General features: G+C 51.6%; 1 protein-coding gene across 1 annotated transcript in view; it reads right to left on the reverse strand.

The window, feature by feature from the left end:
• Positions 1–15,124: 15,124 nt before the first annotated feature.
• PROSER1 (proline and serine rich 1) overlaps positions 15,125–18,965 on the reverse strand; it is a 55,898-nt gene continuing 52,057 nt past the window's right edge. The window contains exons 14-15 of the mRNA XM_078616662.1: positions 18,171–18,255; positions 15,125–17,010 (exon numbers count right to left, since the gene is read on the reverse strand). Coding sequence (XP_078472788.1) covers positions 16,477–17,010; positions 18,171–18,255 — 619 coding nt within the window. The 3' untranslated portion in view covers positions 15,125–16,476. The remainder of the gene's footprint in view (positions 17,011–18,170; positions 18,256–18,965) is intronic.

Consider the following 18,965-nt stretch of genomic DNA (forward strand, 5'->3'; position numbering starts at 1 on the left):
ACACCATCCACACAACACCCAATAAACACAACAGCTATGTACACATTTTCCGGCCTCACAACAGTTTGCGCATTTTAGCGCGCGTCCTTGCAGCGGGCCCCTCACACGGGGTAACCCCGCGTGGCGGACAATCAGGTTGCGACTGTCCGTCTTGAGGTGAGCATTCCTCTGACTCCGCGTGACCCTCGGCATCCGCAGGAGGGGTGATCGGGCGTGAGCCCGTCACTCCTGATGCTCCTGAAGGTGGCACAGCCGGCAAGGCATTAGGTGAGAGCGACGGAGACGGACCCAGCAAGTCGGCCGACCCCCCACATGTTTGGCCACGCGCGTGTGAAGTGGGGTTGTGAACCGCAGCGAAGGGTTTTAATCTGGAGGGGTGCACGAACCATCGCCGCTTCCCCCACTTGATGCGCACGCACTGCGGACGTAACACCTCCACCACTTCCACAGGGCCCCGCCACGGCCGCACAAGTTTAGAGGAGGTTGCCAGTGGCACCTGGGGGCAGTGCAACCATGCCTTGTCCCCCGGCTTCCACTGCAGCATGTGCGCTCGACTCAATCTGAGGCGCTCATTTGCCTTCTGACGGAGGTCAGAGTTTTGCATTGCAGCATCCCGTGCCTCGGTCAATTTGTCCAGATTAAATTTAACGTGGTCAGCCAGATTAGTTTTTCCCTGCGGCACGGGGATCCGCAACTGGGCACGAACAGGCGGGTCTGGTTCTCGGCCGTACATAAGGTAAAAGGGAGAAAACCCCGTAGCCGCATGGGGTGCCATCCGGTACGCCGCCAAGACCCCCTGAATTTGTAGGTCCCAATCCGTTTGCGAGTCCGAAACTTGTTGTGATAACATGGACGAGATGGTGCGATGCAAACGTTCGACCATCCCGTCAGTTTGTGGGTGATATGGGGAGGTCCGAATTTTCTTTGTGCCCAGGAGATCGCAGACTTGTCTGAGTAGTTTACCGGAAAAATTTCTGCCCTGGTCGGTCAGCAGCCTCTCCGGAGCACCTTTGTCCAGGACATAACCCTGAACAAAGGCCTCCACGATGGCTGCTGCCGACTGGTTGGCCAAAGGCCAGGCCATAGGCCAACGTGTAAAATACTCGACACCCGTCAACAAATATCTATTCCCTCTGGGGGTGGCGGGGAATGGTCCCAAAATGTCCAGAGCGACCAGCTCGTTTATCCTGGACACTTTGATCGATTGCAAGGGCGGGTTAGACTCCCGTGCCGGCGGTTTGCGTTGTGCACATTGAGGGCACGATCCCAACAAATCCCCCACATCCCTCGTCATGCCAGGCCAGTAAAAATCAAGTTGCAGCAAGGCGAGAGTCTTTTGGGTCCCCAGGTGTAGGAGGCGCTCATGAGCGGCCCATACCACCCTACCCCGCAACCCAGTAGGGACAACCAGCCGATGTCGACGTGACTTCCCGTCCCAATGCATTAGCAGACCTTGGCACATTTCCCATGCGTCGGAACCACCACTTTTTCCCCCCGCCGCACCGCCAACGCGACGTCGCCACCCGAGGAGGGAGACATCCTCCATCTGGAGGCGCCCCCATTCAATGACGGGCAACCCCAACAGGGAATCTTTGCCCTGCTGTTCGATCGAATTAGGAACCATTGCATCGTCGTCGTTGGCGGCCGCCAAGACAGGTACCGATGTGTCCCCTGGAGGCCTGCAACGTCCAGACCCCAGGAGGCATGCACACTCGGAGGTGGTTGGCAAGCGTGACAGAGCGTCCGCGTTGGTGTGGCGAACGCCCTTACGGTATGTGGTTTGGAAATCGTAATCCTGGAGGACCTCCAACCATCGGGACAATTGTCCCGATGGCTGTTGAACCCTCAGGGCGTACTGCAGTGCCGCATGATCTGTGCGGACGGTGAAATGCCGACCGTACAGATATGGGCGATACTGTTGGACGAAATGGACAATTGCCAACAGTTCCCTACGGGTGACACAATACCGTTGCTCCGCTGGAGACAACACCCGACTGCCGTACGCAACCACATGTTCCACGCCGTCAACCACCTGGGAGAGCACGCCCCCAATACCCGTGTTGCTCGCATCGGTGTCGAGCAAGAACGGTTTTGAAAAATCAGGGTAAATCAGGGGAGGAGCGTTTACCAAAGCATCCCGAAGGGAGCAAAAAGCAGCCTCCTCCTCCTGACCCCAGCAAAACCGAACCCCTTTAGATGTTAAAGCATGTAGGGGTTTGGCGATAGTCGCAAAATTAGCGACGAAGCGTCTATAATACGACGCAAACCCAATAAAACTCCTAACCTCTCCCACTGAGGTGGGAGTCGGCCAGGAGCTTACACACTGCGTTTTGGCGGGATCGGTAGAAATACCTGAGCGCCCCACGATGTGCCCCAAATAACGCACCGACTCGCGTAACAAATGGCATTTTTGGGGCTTAAATTTCAAATTAGCAGCCCGCATCTTTAGGAAAACCGCCCGCAACCTCTGGAGATGTTCCTCAAAAGTTTTGCCAAAGACAATGACGTCATCCAAATAAATCAGGCACGACTCCCATTGCAATCCAGCCAAAACCAATTCCATCAACCGCTGGAAAGTTGCCGGCGCTGAGTGTAAGCCCATCGGCAACCGGTTGAATTGAAACAGGCCGTGCGGAGTACGGAAAGCAGTTTTAGGCTTTGAATCATCGTCCAGAGGAAGCTGCCAGAATCCCGAAAGTAAGTCCAATGTGGAGAAGAATCGCGCTCCCGCCAAGGCGTCAAGCGATTCGTCCATCCGTGGGAGCGGGTATGCGTCGGCAACCGTAATTTTATTAAGGCGCCGAAAGTCAACGCAAAACCGCAACGAACCGTCCTGCTTCTTAACCAGGACGATCGGCGCTCCCCAAGGGCTGTTGGAGGGAGAAATTATGTCGGCGGCTAGCATGTCATCAACAGCCGATTTGACATGGTCCTTTTCGGCGGGACTCAACCGAAAAGGATTTTGGCGTATTGGCGCGCTGTCACCCGTATCAATATGGTGACGCAGCAGATGAGTGCAGCCCAAATCGTATTTATCCCGACTGAAAACGTCGGAAAATTCCCTCAGTGTCTTAAGACGTTGGCGCTCTAAATTTGACAGGTCCGTCGATCCCGCGCAAAGCGCCTCGAGCCACCCTTCATCGCTGTCTGAATGTGGTCGCGGTGCAGGGGCAGCGCCGACATGACTCGCGACGGGTTCCTCACAGGGCACCGGCGTTGCGTGAGCAAGCACGGTCCCCTGTGGGACCACCACCGTCTGCGAGCCCACATTGAGGACCGCGATGAAGGGTTCTCCATCCCCTCTCACTATGGTCTGGGCCGGGAGTAAATTAGGTCCACTGACCCCGGCCCTAGACGGTCCCAGCAAAACCCCTTGAGCCCCAATGCCCTTAGCGAAGGGCCGCCGAAGTCTCAAAGGAATTAACATTTGCGCCCCCGGAGGAACGCGCACCGTTCTATCTACGAACGCCGGCACCGTCGCGAACGCCGTCCGGCTCGTAGCGGGGGATGGCAAAAACGCCATGCGTCGGCCCGATGGGAGCTCAATGCATCCCTGGTCGATTAATATCCTAATCGGCATTTTGGCCAGGAAATCCGTCCCCAGCAGGCACGGAACCGCCAGCGAGGAGGAAACAAAAATCGGCCCAGATAATTTAATATCCCCGACACAAATTTGGGCTCGAATTTGTCCGATGATGCCAAGTGAACCCCCGTTAGCAGCAAAGAATGGCACATTAACAGGCATCAAAGGACGGCTCTGGGCAGGGAGAATGTTATAAATCAACTCCGAAATAATGGTCGCCGATGCTCCTGTATCGACCAGGATGCGCACCTCGACCCCATCGATGTGACCCACAACGGCCGACGACCCCGATGACGCGGCTACAACCCGATGGGCCAACACGGACCACTGGCTGGGTTCAATGTGAGTACCCAGAGCGGTGCGTGTTGGTGCCATGGTACGCGATATTTGCCCCCCCTTCGCTGCGGTGTTCGAGTGTGTGACGGGCGTGTGCGTGGGCCAAACATGAGGGGTGCCGCGACTCGCCGGATTATGATGGTGGAGCTTGTGACGAGGGCCGGCGTCCCGTTGAGGTGTCGTTCCGCGCTGCCGAGGAGAGCGGCACCCCGAGGCGACGTGGCCCCGGATGCCGCAGTTATAACAGCGTGGAAGCGCTGGTGGCGACGATGGACGTTGTAGACGGCTTGAACCGGCCCGGTCCTCCCGCGCTCCCGCTCCGTGCTGCCGTTGATGGTTGATGGCGCAAACCTCTTCCGCCGGGAGGGTGGCCGCAGCGACGGCGCGCCCGCTCGCCGCCTTGCTGGCCTTCCGTCGTTGAGAGGACAGGTTTGCGTGGAGGAGACGGGCCGCTTGGAGGGAGCACATCTCTGCATCGTCCTGTGCGACAATGACGATGTCTAAGTCGTCCGCCAGCAAAAGTATCTTCTCTGTCACCATGGCGTCGACACCCTCGTCATCCATTCGTGGAAAGGCCTCCTTCGCCAGTGCCAGGAGGCTTGTGCGGTACGCCAGGGGCGACTCCTTCGTCCCCCGCTGGCGATCGTAAAAGAGTTGGCGACAGTCCGATGGTGGACCATATACCGCCGACAGCACCTGCATCGCCTTCCGCAGCGTGGAGCGCCTCTCCTTTGAAGCCGATGTTAGAGTGGCGAGGGCGTCGCTGTCGAGAAGTGCTGGCAGCGCGCGGAGAGCCTCGGCGTCTGTCCACTGTGCCATCTCCTGGTGAGCGAGGAAGCGCCGCTGGAAGCCGCCCCAGTCGCCATCCTCGCCCACAAATTCCTTGAGTGGAGGTAGCCGCTGATGTAAGGCAGCGGCTGCAGAGGAAGAACGCACTCCCTCGTCCGCCTCACTCAACTCAGCGTCGGCACGAACCAGCGATGGCATCGCCGGTCGCACCCGTGGTGACGTGGCAGGCACTGTACTCCCGCCGTTGGACGCGATGCTTAGAGCGGCCACGCCCTCAACAGCAGCTGCGGCGATGGCGGGAGTTTCAAAATGTTGCTCCGTTGAAATGGCGGGAAGGCGCTGTGGTCGTTGGCTGCTGTCGCCTCGTGGCGGTCCCGCAGCCCCCAGCCGCGTGATGTTGTCGAGCATGGCGGCTGCGGCGTACAGCAGCTCGGCCAGCTTCGCGTGCGCCTGCCTCAGCCCCTCCGTCGACGGCTCCCCTTCCTCCAGCTGCTGTGGCGTGGATGCACCCAGCCCCGGCTGCTCGATGGCATCTTCAGCCATCTCGGGCCCTCCGACTGCAGCGGTGTCCTCCGCCCCTGGTACTCCGACTCGAGTCGTCCGGCGTGTATCCATGTTCGTACTTTGTTTCACTTCTGACGCCAGATGTAGTAACGCTCACGGCTCGTTCACACCGGAGTTGGAGGCACACTTGTTTATTCAACACCAACGTTGTGACATACACATTTGAGGGGGTATCGGCCCCCTCACCCGTCTATCTGAGGACACACCTCTCTAGCTAACCCTAGCCTGCCTCTGAGTCCTCCACTAATGGGCTAGGGGAGGCTATCTTGGCCCGACACTGGTCAGTCGGGCCCGGTACCCAGAGTCCAGACCAGCACTGGCTCTGGCTCTGGTACCACGCCACTGGCTCGAGCCTGCGCGGTCCTGATCAGGACGGCGTACCAGGGGGAGTCCAGGGCTCTATCTCAGACGTCTTCCGCCTCCTCTTCTTTAGCTAAACATCACTCCCGAGCCCTTCGATACAATCCCCTTTTATACCCAACCCCTCCCTGAGGGGTGGGGCCCCGGGGGATCATAACGACCGAATCGACCCCCCAGGGTGTCTGGCGCGGACGTCGCAGAGGGCACCTGCTTGTGCACACATGTAGCCCCGCCTACTGTGTTTGTTTACCATAGGCTGCCATGCATAACGGGCTCTCTCTCTAACACCCCTACACTAGTGACGAATTGGCACGTTCTGTTTACGTGACAAACCGTATTAATTGGCTGTGTCGAAGGTGGCGGGTTTAACAACACGTGTATATATTTACGCGATCTAACCCAAAAAAACGTGTATTATGGATTATTATTTCGTGCTTTGTATTATATGGTTTTGCATCGAACTAAGAACTCATAATACGTAACAGACAGGATTGTCATCCGGAAACATCTGGCAGTTTCCGAGTATAAGTTCAAGCAATTCTGACTCTACTGATAAGCTACTGAATGCAGAAACCGATCCAGAATTTGCGGAAGTTGAACCGATTCTGCAGAAATTCCGTGCTCCCAGTAGGCCGTGTGGCTATTGGAATGTGTAAGAAAGTACTTTTCTTTTAATGTGGATGGACTGATATGTGTGGATTGTCTGATTAATATTATATTTTTCATATAAATACAATTTAAACTGTGATTGACCAGATACAATGTAACATATTCCGTGATGTACAGAACCTCAAAATATTATCTTCACTGCCACGCACACAACAACATTCTGTACAGAAGGCGAGAACCCTGAGACAGCACGTCAAAATAGGTAAAAAGATTTGCTTTGGTAGGATACTGAGTTATTTAATAGCAACCCTCACCCCCCAAACCCTGGAACCACAATGAAAGCAATAACATCTATCCTGAATGAATTCAGTTGCTGAGTTAACTCCCAGCACGAGGAGCAAAACGCCAGACGCATTAGTCGCATGAATTTAACATCAACTTCCACGTTGTCCTGCGTTGAGCTATTGTTAGGGATTAAATCCCCGCCCCCTCCCGCCCACGAAACCATTAGAGCGTCTAATGTAGGCGTGTAATGACAGGGTGTCACCTGTCGGCCTAAAGGTGTAATCGCAGTTATGGGAAAGTTACGTAATGTCTAATTATGAGGGGTTCGTATCTGGGGTAAAGGTGAAAGGCGGAGTCAGTCGGGAAGCTCTGGGAACCTGCTCGAAGGTTCTGGAAGGGGGCGTGGCCGGAGGCGTGGCCGGAGGCGGGGCTTGGCCACGTCGGGAGGTATACAAGCGGGTCCTGGCTGCGTCGCTGCTCACCGTCATCTCTCTTCGTCGTGCGACCACGTGGCCGATCTTCTGCAAGGATCTCATCGTCGACGTCGTTGCGCTAGTCGGACAGCTGCCGAGTTGGATGCCGACGATGGGGTTGTGTGATAGGGTCGGCTATGTGTAACTGCGTTACATAAATGTATTGCCCAGTGTGTTCCTAATAAATAAGAAGCCTTGTACACGACGTGTCTCGGAAGCCGCTCACTACACGTGTATGCCAAATGCTGCTGTGGCTCAATAGAGAGTGGGGGAGAGTGGAACTGGGCCAATGAAGGGTGGGGGAGTGGAGCTGGGCCAATGAAGATTGGAGGATCGGAACTGGCCCAATGGAGGTGCGAGATGCCCTTTCTGAGGGTGCGAGACATGCCCCATTTTTTAGAAAGCAATTCATCTCAACAAAAATTAAGGGGAAAATGTCAAAACTGGGTGGTTTTTAACTTTTGCCGACTAAACTGGATCCCAAATGTCAAAACTGGGTGCACCCTGGGTGGCCAAAAACTTGAGTTTTGGACACTCAGGGTGCACCCAGTTTTGACATTTGTCAAATACACTTGATAATTGTATACTAGCACAGTGTGCCAGCACCCCATTCATCCAAACACTTGGTATTTGTATACTGGCACACTGTGCCAGCACCCCATTCATCTAAACACGTGGTATTAGTATGCTGGCACAGTGTGCCAGCACCATATAACTACACACACTTGATATTTGTACGCTGGCACAGTGTGCCAGCACCCCAACGACCAACATTTCAAGCTACGGCTCGGACTCGGAAGTGAGCTCGGGGCGGGCTTGTGACCAGGTGGGCGCACTGCCACCTTGCTCACATTCGAATGGCAACCCTCCACCCCAAGAAGACTTTTACCACGCGCCGCGAGGCCATCCACGGCATCCAAGACTTTGCTTTGCAACAAGGCAAGCGCGCGGTCCTTGACCTCAAGCGAAGCGGCGGACGGCACGTTGCCATCGTCTGCTCTAGTTCAACACCTTGTTCCTTCAAGGTGAAGCTGACGAAGCTCACGGGGGAACGACGCGGCTTCCGCGTCTCGGCGCTGTGCACGGATCACCACGGCTGCACAGGCACTACCAAGATCACGCAGCGCCAAGTGGAGGCGAACACGACAGCCCGTTCGGCCTTTCGCGCCAACCCCCGTACCTCCGCACCGACTGTCATTGCCCAGGTCGCCGACGTTGCTCGCGTCATTGTCCCGACCCGGATGATGTACCGCGCCAAGGACACATGCATCGCGGCGAACGAGAGTGCGGCCCATGCAGGCTTCGAGTTCATCAACTCACTGGTGGAGACGTTCGGCAAGCTCAACGCGACGACCTGCAGTGTGCGAGAAGACGCGGGCATCTTCTGGGGTGCGTTCATCTGCAACCCGATCGCACGCTCGTTGCAGCCAAGTCTTCAACGCGTCGTCGGCATCGACGGGTCGCACATGAAGGCGCGCGCCTACAATGGAACCATGCTCGTCCTCGTTGGGCGCGACGGCAACAACCGCAACATCCTTCTCGCCGTGGCGCTGGTGCCGTCCGAGACGGCAGCGGCCTACGACTGGTTTCTCAACTGCTGCACGACCAACGACATCGAGCTCGACGGCACGCCGGTCTTCTGCGATCGTGGCACGGGCATCCTAGCCTCCGACTGGAAGGACCTCATGCTCATCCACTGCACGCGGCATTTGATCTGCAACGGCGTGGACAACATCGGCTCCGCGTTCACGCCCGACCTCCAAGGCATCATCTACGATGCCCAAGGGTGCGCCTCCGAGGCCGCGTTCCGCAGCTCCTTGGGCTGCTTGGGCGTAGCTCTGCCTGCGGCGGCCACGTACTACAACAAGATCGACCCCCACACGTGGGCGCTCTACCCGCACCTGCACACGACGCCATTGTACGGCTGGCGCACGACGAACTTTGTGGAGTCCACGAATAGCGAGGCCCTGCCGGCTCGCGAGATGGACCCCTTCCACTTCCTCATGCACCACATGGAAGACATGATGACGACGGCCTTTGCCCACCGCAGCGACGCCGAGAAGTGGGCCGCTCAAGGGCGTGTCATTACGCCGTACGCTCAAGGACTCATCGACGCTCAGCAGGCGTTGGTCCCGAGGTACAAGGTCTACGAGAGTACCTCGACGCGTGCATACGTCAAGGATCCAGACGCCTACGCCTCTGCCAAGCGCCGAGTCGATCTCAGCTCTCGGTCGTGCACGTGCGGGTACATGAAGCAGATGGGCTTGCCGTGTCGGCACTACATTCGTGCCCTCATGGCGTTTGGGCGGATGCCCGAGCTCTACAACGCATGTGCGGTGTGTTACCAAGTCTCTGCCATCAACACGACATGGACCTCGGTTGCCGGTATCGAGCTGCCCATTGCCGAGGAGCTGCAACGCGACAACACCATGATGCCACCTCCTCGCCAGAAGAAGGCTGGCCGCCCGAAGAAGCGTCGGATTCGCAACCGTGGCGAAGGTGGCCCATTGGGCCTCACGCAGTGCTCCTTCTGTCGCGCCAAGGGCCACAACAAGCGCTCTTGCCCGTCGAAGTAGTTATATATATGTAACAAACATGTTTTGTTCTAAGTGTGCAGCACCATACTTCTCGACGCAAACACTATCTACCGTTGTTCTACTGTAGTAGGTGTAGCATGCAAGCTGGCACACTGTACCAGTATACAAATGGCAAGTTCGTGTATGTTCGCGAGCTGAAAGTGTTACTGTAGTTGCAAGCTGGCACACTGTGCCAGTATACATATGGCAAGTAAGTGTTACTGTAGTAGCGAGCTGGCACACTGTGCCAGTATGCAAACGGGAAGTTTGTGGTGCAAGGTATGGAACATGAGCCACGAGAAACATCATTTGGAACGCTCTAAATCTGTGGCGACATATGGATGAATAACGCAAGGACCTAAACGTGTACAAAATGATACATTAAATCGTACACCTTCTTCACCCAGTTTTGACATTTGTCCACATTGAACATCACCCAGTTTTGTCATATCAAAAAGCACCACCCTGTTTTGCCTGTCGTTTTCCAAGACCACCCAGTTTTGACATTTGGGATCCAGTTTTGTCGGCAAAAGTTAAAAACCACCCAGTTTTGACATTTTCCCAAAAATTAAGCATGGGCATGTCGATTCAACTACTTTGTTTCATCCAACCTATGTATTTATTAACATAAAACAATTACGATTGAGAACCAAAGGGGTGCAGGCGTCAGTCAAGGTAACGAACCACTACCTTAACGGGAGTCTTCGAGGGTACAACGTTGCGCAGTCAAGCCAGTACCTCCCTGATCTTGGGAACTTAGTCTCGAAGATTCCCTTTACTCACGACGTCGACTTCTAATTCAGCCGCTACATGCACGCACATTTGTCGGGCAACAGCAGGTTGGAGTGGGTTTTCCCGAATATTTACACTGATAATGTTCACTTTTAAAAGCCTGTCAAGATGGCCAAAACCATTTTGCCCACATGATGTCTTTACCCCCTGCTGGAGGCTCTCGGCAAGATCCAATTACGACGCATTCATCTACAGCCACTCATTGGACCTGACCGCATGTAATAAAATGCTTCCCAACGGCCGCGTGGCTCGTAATTGCCAATTAAAGCTGTACTATCGAAGCTTCCTCCCCCCTTCACGCTAGGTTAATGGTTGCTAATGTAACGTCAAAGTACATTCGTAACATCGTGAAGGTCGCTTCGCTACGCAGTATGGTGAAGCAGGCGAATGTGTTAGCACCCTGCGACGTTGCTTTGTGACGCCACTTCTGGCACGAGGGGCCTCCACTGGAGGGAGCCCCGAGGGGACCCCTCTTGGGGGTATTTTGGCGAAGAAAATTGGCCTCGTTTCAATTTCGACGCCAGGAGATCGAACCGTCGAGGCGTGATAACCATTGCACTACGGGCGGCATCCCAACGTTCGCTCACGCGTTAAAAGTCAACTCGAAATGTTTTTTTTGTATCTTTGTAGACTTAATATTTTGCAATTACTCTTCTTAATTACTTTTTTTGCCTGTTTATCGTTGGCGTAGTTTATAGTGATATTGTTAATACTGCACTACTGGTTCTGATCTGTGGGCATGATGCCACGCAGGATTATCAATACAGTACTCTAATTTTCTTTAGAACTGCGTTTTGGTGTTTTAGTTTGCTGTCCTTCCCCTGCACCTCCGATAAGCACGGTTGGCTATGTAAGGTGCGAACAAAGTTAAACATACAGTACGTACGTATACGTACTTTTACTGGTAGGAACCTCCTGGTTACACCAGCCCACAGGGGATTATTCTGTCTGTCCGTCGTGCAGGGAGGGGCTGGGTGGGGAGGGGAGGGGCTGGGTGGGGAGGGTGCGGAGGGGCTGGGTGGGGAGGATGGGGAGTAGCTGGGTGGGGAGGGTGGGGCTGGGTGGGGGTGGTAGGGGTGGGGCTGGGTGGGGAGGGGTTGGTCACCCCGTGGTACCTTTATAAAACTCAACGTTTAACCTACTCACGCCGGCTTGTGCCCGCCCTCGCAGTCGGACATATTTGCGGAATACACCACGCCGCCGTTGACCCTGGCCATTGACCGAGCAACCCAACGTTCCTACCAGCTCCCTCCGCAGGAATGTGTTTTTGGGCGTCTGATTTTGCACGATGAATTTGCACTTGTGTATCTTTCATGAATTAACCCACAACTCCCAGGACTATTATCTATCTTGCTGATAACATGTACTCCCAGATCATGTGGCCAATGGGATGTATTCAATGTTGTATTTCTTTTGATATTACGTGCAGAGACAAATATGGGAAGGAGTCGTTATTTTGTTAACATCCACAACGCTTCAAGATTGTATTATATTGTTTATAAATGATCTATGTCATCGCATTATTTTGTTAATAATAATGCGATGACATAGGGATGAGGTGGTAACAATGTCCCATGGACGACAAGCCCATGGCCAGGTGCCCATGCCATTGCATTCTTCATTAATGTAACGTGACATTAAATGTGTACATTAGTTACACAGCAAGGGAATGACAGTGCAGGCCAAGGAACGGAAGACGTCTGAAAGCACCTGCACCGAGGAGACGGAGCGATGAAATCTGCCCGCGTTCCGGTTGCGATGCGGTTTTTTCGCTACGTTGCAGAACTGAGGTGCAAACGGCTTCGGGAGGCTTTCATCCGCAGTGGATTGATCTTGGCTGATGCTGAACTAATGCCACTACGAGTAACGTCCTCAAAGGGACTAGTACAGGTTTTAACAACTAAAACTATTTTTTGATTTAAAGCTTTCGTGACTGCAGGGATTCATATTCTTGGTTCTTTCGGTAAAGTCACGTAGAAGGGAAACAATAAAATAATAAAAATATAACATTAAATTATCACGACGTTTTGACTGCAACACAAGCAATCATCATCAGGTGTGAAATATATTTATATATAATTATTATTTTATTGTTTCCCTTCTATGTGACTTTACCGAAAGAACCAAGAATATAAAACTATTTTGTTTTCTACCTACGTGACTTTACCGAAAGAACCAAAGAGTATGGATTCCTGCAGTCACGAAAGCTTCAAATCAAGATTAAAACTACAGGTTTTACCAACTACAGGTTTTAACAACACCCAACACCACGACAGGTTTTAACAACAACACCTTTCGGCATAAACGACGCCAGATACGGCTTTGAATATGGTTTGCTGTTGCCCCCTAGGGCCAACATTTGCCCAGTGCAAATCAAGATTCAGTGCAATACCACCATATTTCCAGGTGGCTCCTTAGGGTTTGTGTTTGCACGCCGACTACGGCTCGAGCTCGAGGTGGAATGCACGTGGTGTGCTGGGTTGCGGAAAGTATTTTACCGACCCGGACAAAACTGTATAACACGTTTGGCTTTCGCCACCAATATTCTCCATAATAAAGGTTCTTTGGGTTTAAATTCTGGCAAATCGGCGGAGGAAGCTGATTGTAATCACCAGCGAAACGTCGTACTCAAATTGTAAATGTTGTGGGGTTACCCTTCCAACACACAACCGGTGTAATTAAGACGTAACTAATTGGCACGTTTTGTGTACCTAACAAACTGTACTTAATTGGCTGTGTCGGGTAGTGGTGGGTTAACGACACATTAACATTTAACACCAAAAATTGTATTCCGGACAGACCTGGCTGAAATGAAGCCCTTGCAGTAACTTCAACACATTCCTGCGGAGGGAGCTGATAGGAACATTGGTTTGCTCGGTCAATGGCCAGGGTCAACGGCGGCGTGGTGCATTCCGCAAATATGCCAGACTGTGAGGGCGGACACAAGCCGGCGTGAGTAGGTTAAACGTTGAGTTTTATAAGGGCACCACGGGGTGACCAGCCCCTCCCCTCCCCCACCCTCCTCTCCCCACCCAGCCCCTCCCTCCCCACCCAGCCCCTCCCTGCACGACGAACACAATAATCCCCTGTGGGCTGGTGTAACCAGGAGGTTCCTACCAGTATAAACAAAGTGTAAGCTTAGGCCATTGTACCCAACGCAATCAATCATCAGTAAACGCTGTGTCATACAGAAGATGAACGAGAGAGGGAGTAGTGGGTTGAGGTTGTGAAAAGGGCATCATTGGAATGCTCATCTATTGGAGATCCTTCTCCATTGCAAATTCCACATTTATATAACCGGAACCAGTCTTTAAATAGAACAAGCACGGCAGATGTCTTATTCATTTGATCGACCAAGAAGAGATGTTTCTGGTATGGGCTTAACCAACCCTAGATTTCATAGAGTGTAGAGTGCTCTAACAATAGCGGTAGCCGGCCAAGTACCCACACTTTACCCAACCACATAGACCCCTCCCCGTTAGGTGGACAAGAGACAGGGAAATCTTGAATATCGATTTAAAGCTTTCATGACTGAAGGGATTCATATTCTTGGTTCTTTCGGTAAAGTCACGTAGAAGGGAAATAATACAATTATAAAAATAAAACATTTTCTTTTATGTTTTATTATTTTATTTCCCTTCTACGTGACTTTACCGAAAGAACCAAGAATAGGGAAATGTTGCTCAGTTTCAACTGGAGATTGAATGATTAAATGAAACATGGCGAATTCCGAAATATACAGTACGTGTAATTAAACCCCCCCCCCCCGCCCTCCAAAAATAAACTTCAGGTGGGTCCACGTGCAAACACACATTTCCTTTCGAACACCTTTCTATATAAAGCACTCAATTACAGGAGCATTCCCGCGAGCCTATCAGCGACGTGCCCTCAATTACGCGTCGTTCATTATCGCCGCCACGCACACATCCGCTTGGCCGCTTGCTTTGCCCGACGGAAAACGATAATTAAGGGCCCTTTTTAAAACGCGCGTGTGCCACTTCCCATCGCCGGGAATGCGCTGTGATTTCTGCTCACTGGAGAAAACATCGCCATCTCCGTCTGTGCGCTCACTTAAAGGGCTACAATTTGCAGAGTAGCTTCACTTGACCGTTAATTGAACCAGGCTTACATCTACAAAGCTCGTTAGCGCTAACTAGATGTTCCATGCCCAACAAATATTCACCTAATTGCAAACGCGTTAATGAGATGTTGCAGGCACTCCTGTTGATTAGGCGTCGAGGGAATGTGGATTCCGCTTGTTCCTTCGATGCGTTAACACGTTGCTTTTGCTCAAGAGGACATGAACAACTTTTGGTTTAAATGCTATTTCGCAACAGATGCGCGTCTTCATCAGATGTCTTGAAAGCATAGGTGGCCAAGTGAACCAGAGGTCAGGGCAAAGAGCTGGCACGGCCGACTTCCTGGGTTAAAATATAGGCAATTAAATCTGGTGTCTTTAGTTTGACGACCTAAGGCCGATCACCAGTGGCTGTCCTGCACTTTCTTCGGCTAAATTCCAGCATTGAGAATGAAACTGTCAGTTTGACTATCACGTGACGAACAATACGGTCATATGCAGTGGATGGGGGAAAATGCTGCCCCCTTCAAGTGATCTTGTAGGTCACTTTAAGGTAGCTCTGTAATATCTGCTTCTGTGGGCTATTCTCGAACACCAAGAACCGCAGAGCACAATTGGGAATAAACTGAGCAAAAACAACAAATACACATTAAAAAAGAGGTCTTGACTTTTTCAACAGCACAGTTTAGTATTTTTTATTGTTTTTCCAAGTGCGGTATACGTGTCCGTGCTTACCAAAAATAAAATAGCCCCACCAATGTCCATATCAAATGGGTGTGCGTGCCTTCGCCTCATCACTTTCGCACACCAAGTTTCATATATGTCTGCACAGGCAGCTATGTGATCGTGTCACAGGTAAAAAAAGAAAATAATACAATTCCTGCAGTTTCCTCGTAAAGTCTCATTTCATAGAATGTCAATTTGCATGCCAGTGTATACGTTTACAAACAGTTGGTGTATATTCTACATCAAGATAAAATTAATACTTTATGCAAATACCCTATTAATTGCATGCGGAGTTACGTGGTGCAATATGCTAGCAGTTGCTACGAGTTCCTTATCGCCACATTCTTAGATAACAAGAGCATCGATAGCATTCCTTGATTGCGTCGATCTTCACTGTTGTCCTGTACGTCTCTCCGACGTGCTTTCGGGGCGTGCCGCGTGTTGCTCGGCAACGATGTCCGACGTTTCGCTCCACGTCCTGGGAGCTTCATTGGGAACACGTGGGTACAACTTGAGAAAGCATCAGAGAGCTATATAAGCAGGTGAAAGTGGTCTCCCCGGTCAGCTCCATTGGCAGCCCTTAACCTAGTGCTGGAAATTCCACATTCCAATGGTGAGGGCCAGTTTCCAATGGTGGGCTGAGTCAACCCCAACTGGGATTGGAAATCACAGCCTGCCGATTGTGAGGATAGCGCTATAATCACATTGGCACCCATAAACACCATCACACCCAGCCCCCCAATATTCGCAGCCGATAGCAACACGAACTATATTTCTAATTAATGCCCGTACAGTTTTTCTCTGACTACGTATCTATACGTCACACCACAAGCCTCTCACGAGGTCATGGGAAAATGGTTAACGGAACCCATGTAACAAATATCTCTCATTTGTGTACACTTAACCATAGGCTATGATGTTCGTGCTGTCGGACACGCATTTTTAAGCTTCCTTAGTTAAGTAGGAGACTTTTAAATCAGTCAGACGTGCTCCAGTGATGTCACTACAACATTACAGATGGAATTTTTAATACGTCACTTCAGTGACATCACAAAAGAACAATACCCCACCGTAGTTTTAAAAGGTAATTGTATCCACTAATTAAGCTCCATACTCATGTTGAAGAGACTGGCCCACCTAGCAAGCCCAGTTAGGCATCTACAAGAGTCACTTGTACTTTCTTAGGTTGCACCATCTCATAAAAAAGCAGCTCATCCCCACGTGGGACAGTGAAGGATCGCCTCGCACCCCCGCATGTGCCAGACCCCGAGTCCTCGTACAACGAAACAGAATCTGCTCTTCCCGTCACTGCCAGCCCAGTGCGGCAGGGAAACCCGACTGCATCTGAACCTGGTCCTGCGTGACAGCACTCTGCTGCCCCATGTACGCGAGACCGAGGGCCGCTGCCGCCGCGGCCGCCGCCTGCTCCTGATGCTGCTGCGACTGCGCCGCCAGCGCCGGGTGCACGAGCGCCGCAGAGTGTGATGGGAAGGGCACGGTGAGCGGCAGCCCCATCGACGCCGACAAACCGGCGCTCAGCTCGGCCTGCGTCTGGAAAGCGGCCAGGCTCTGCTGCATGAGGAAGGGTGCCGCGGCGAGGACGGAGGACTGCTGATGGTGATGCTGCTGCTGCTGCTGTTGTTGCTGTTGCTGCTGCTGTTGCCCGGCGAAGGCCATGGAGCTGAGAGAGAGGGGCAGTTCAGCCTGGGTGGACGTGGGGAAGCCGGGGTAGACGGGTACCAGGCCCGGCTGGGAGAGGGCGGCCGGCAGTAGAGGCTGGGGATTGTAGCCGCCCACTTGATACTGGGCGAAGCTGGGAACGGCGATGCCTGCTTGGGGCTGTGGGTGGTGAGACGGTGACAGTGAAGAGCAAGGTGGGCGTCACCCCTTTCCCCATGCCAGGTTTTTCACATCGGCAATCTTGGTGATACAGACCGCCTATACAGTGCACCTATTTACGTCTCTTCTTTAACAAAGTGCCAACAACATACATCGACTAACACATGTATGGATGTATGTTGAACTTCTTTCGCGCCGTACGTAGCCAACCATGCTAATCGGAGGTGTGGTGGAAGGACAGCAAACTAAACACAAAAAGTAGTTCTAAATAAATGAAATCATATCGTCCATTTCCCAGTCTTGCTATCATATACTTTGGAACCAAATGCATATTTGTTTCATATATATTCTGTCAATACAGATTCCCAAAGTGTTCGAAAATGCATGCTATGAGGTGGGTTGTTTGCATCCTCAGGTGGTAGCACTGTACTTAGCAGCGGAAAGGTTAATGTGTGGTGGTTAGCAAAAAGCAGTGCAGCAAAATCCACTGTTGTACTGAACTTCTATGCTACCACAGCTATGCTCCCTACCGTTAACCCATGGTGAAGTGTGGGAAAATAACGCCCATGACCCATGCGACGTGGAAAGGCTCTACAATAGTTTCTATGCTAAATGTAACAATGTAACAATTAAATAATGTATCCAAATTGGTAACAAAATTGGGTATTGAGAATAGTTCTTCAACTCAGCGATGAACTGAACAATAACTGGCAAGATAATTGTTTTTTTACCCTTTTATCTGGCAACAAAACTGACACCTTTTTTACAAGGAGTCATGTTTGCATATACCACAATACCTGCAGTCGGAATGTAAACAAAAAACATAACTCTGATAATGTATGCACTGTCCTTGAAGTTGATTGGTCCACACCCGAGACAGCTTAAAAAAGGTGTCAGTTTTGTTGCTAGATAAAAGGGTAAAAAAACAATTATCATATTTTTCTTCTGGCAAATGAGGTTCCAATGGAATAACTGACAACTTGAACGCTTGTGCACATGACAATTTTATTTATTTGCTTATGTTGGGTGATGCGGGGCTCTTAACGACATGCATTGGGTCAGATCCTTTTGTGACCTAACCCAAAAACATCTATTATGAATCACGTGGCATAACATATTCACGTGCGGAGACACGGTTGTGACGGTGAACACTCCAGTACCTGCATAATGGATGGGGTTTCCCGGTGTCTGCTGGAGGAAGACGACCGTTTCTGGATGGGCATATGGTATGGGGACGCTCCGTATCTGTACAGACAAGCGGACAAGGGACACACACAAATATAAGGATCCCCCAGATAGCCTGAACAGACTGTTGGGGCAAGTGCTGTTCACGAGAACCGAGTCTCCCACCATGATCCTACACTCCTCTTTCTGCTCTGCATGCTTCTGTCTCCCTCGCCTCCTCCACATTCACCTTTCTCATCTACATATATGTAGAGCCCAATCAGTCACTGATCTCAAGTCAATACACTGCAACCAATTAAGAAGGACCACTGCCACTAGCTTTTAGCCTATGAGATGAAAAAATACATTGTAAGGCAATGTTTTAAATAATGAATGTAATGAGTCCAGATTTGTGCTTCAAATTCATTTTAGCGGCTTCGGGCCTTTGTATCTGTGCTCAGCATCTGTGATTGATAAATGAAATGGGCGCTGCGGTGGCGAGATGTTAACTCCCTCGCTTAGTATGAAGGATGTCGTGGTTTCAATTCCGACTCCGATGCCTGCATATATGGAGTTTGCATGTTCTGCCCGTGGTCGTGTGGATCTTTCTCCGGGTCCTCGGGTTTTTCCCTCTCCATTTAGATATCAACATGCATTTAGCTGTTATAAATTTCCACATGATAAGCCACTTCGTTGAGCTACCATTTGTGGCCAGGTCGTTCTCAAAAAGAGCTACGTAGCTCAGTGGGCCTTACCTGGTAAATTAAAATAAAACAAATTTGGTTTATCTT

This window comes from Lampetra planeri, chromosome 51, assembly GCF_965212315.1.
Source record: "Lampetra planeri chromosome 51, kcLamPlan1.2.h2, whole genome shotgun sequence".
Taxonomy (NCBI): domain Eukaryota; kingdom Metazoa; phylum Chordata; class Hyperoartia; order Petromyzontiformes; family Petromyzontidae; genus Lampetra; species Lampetra planeri.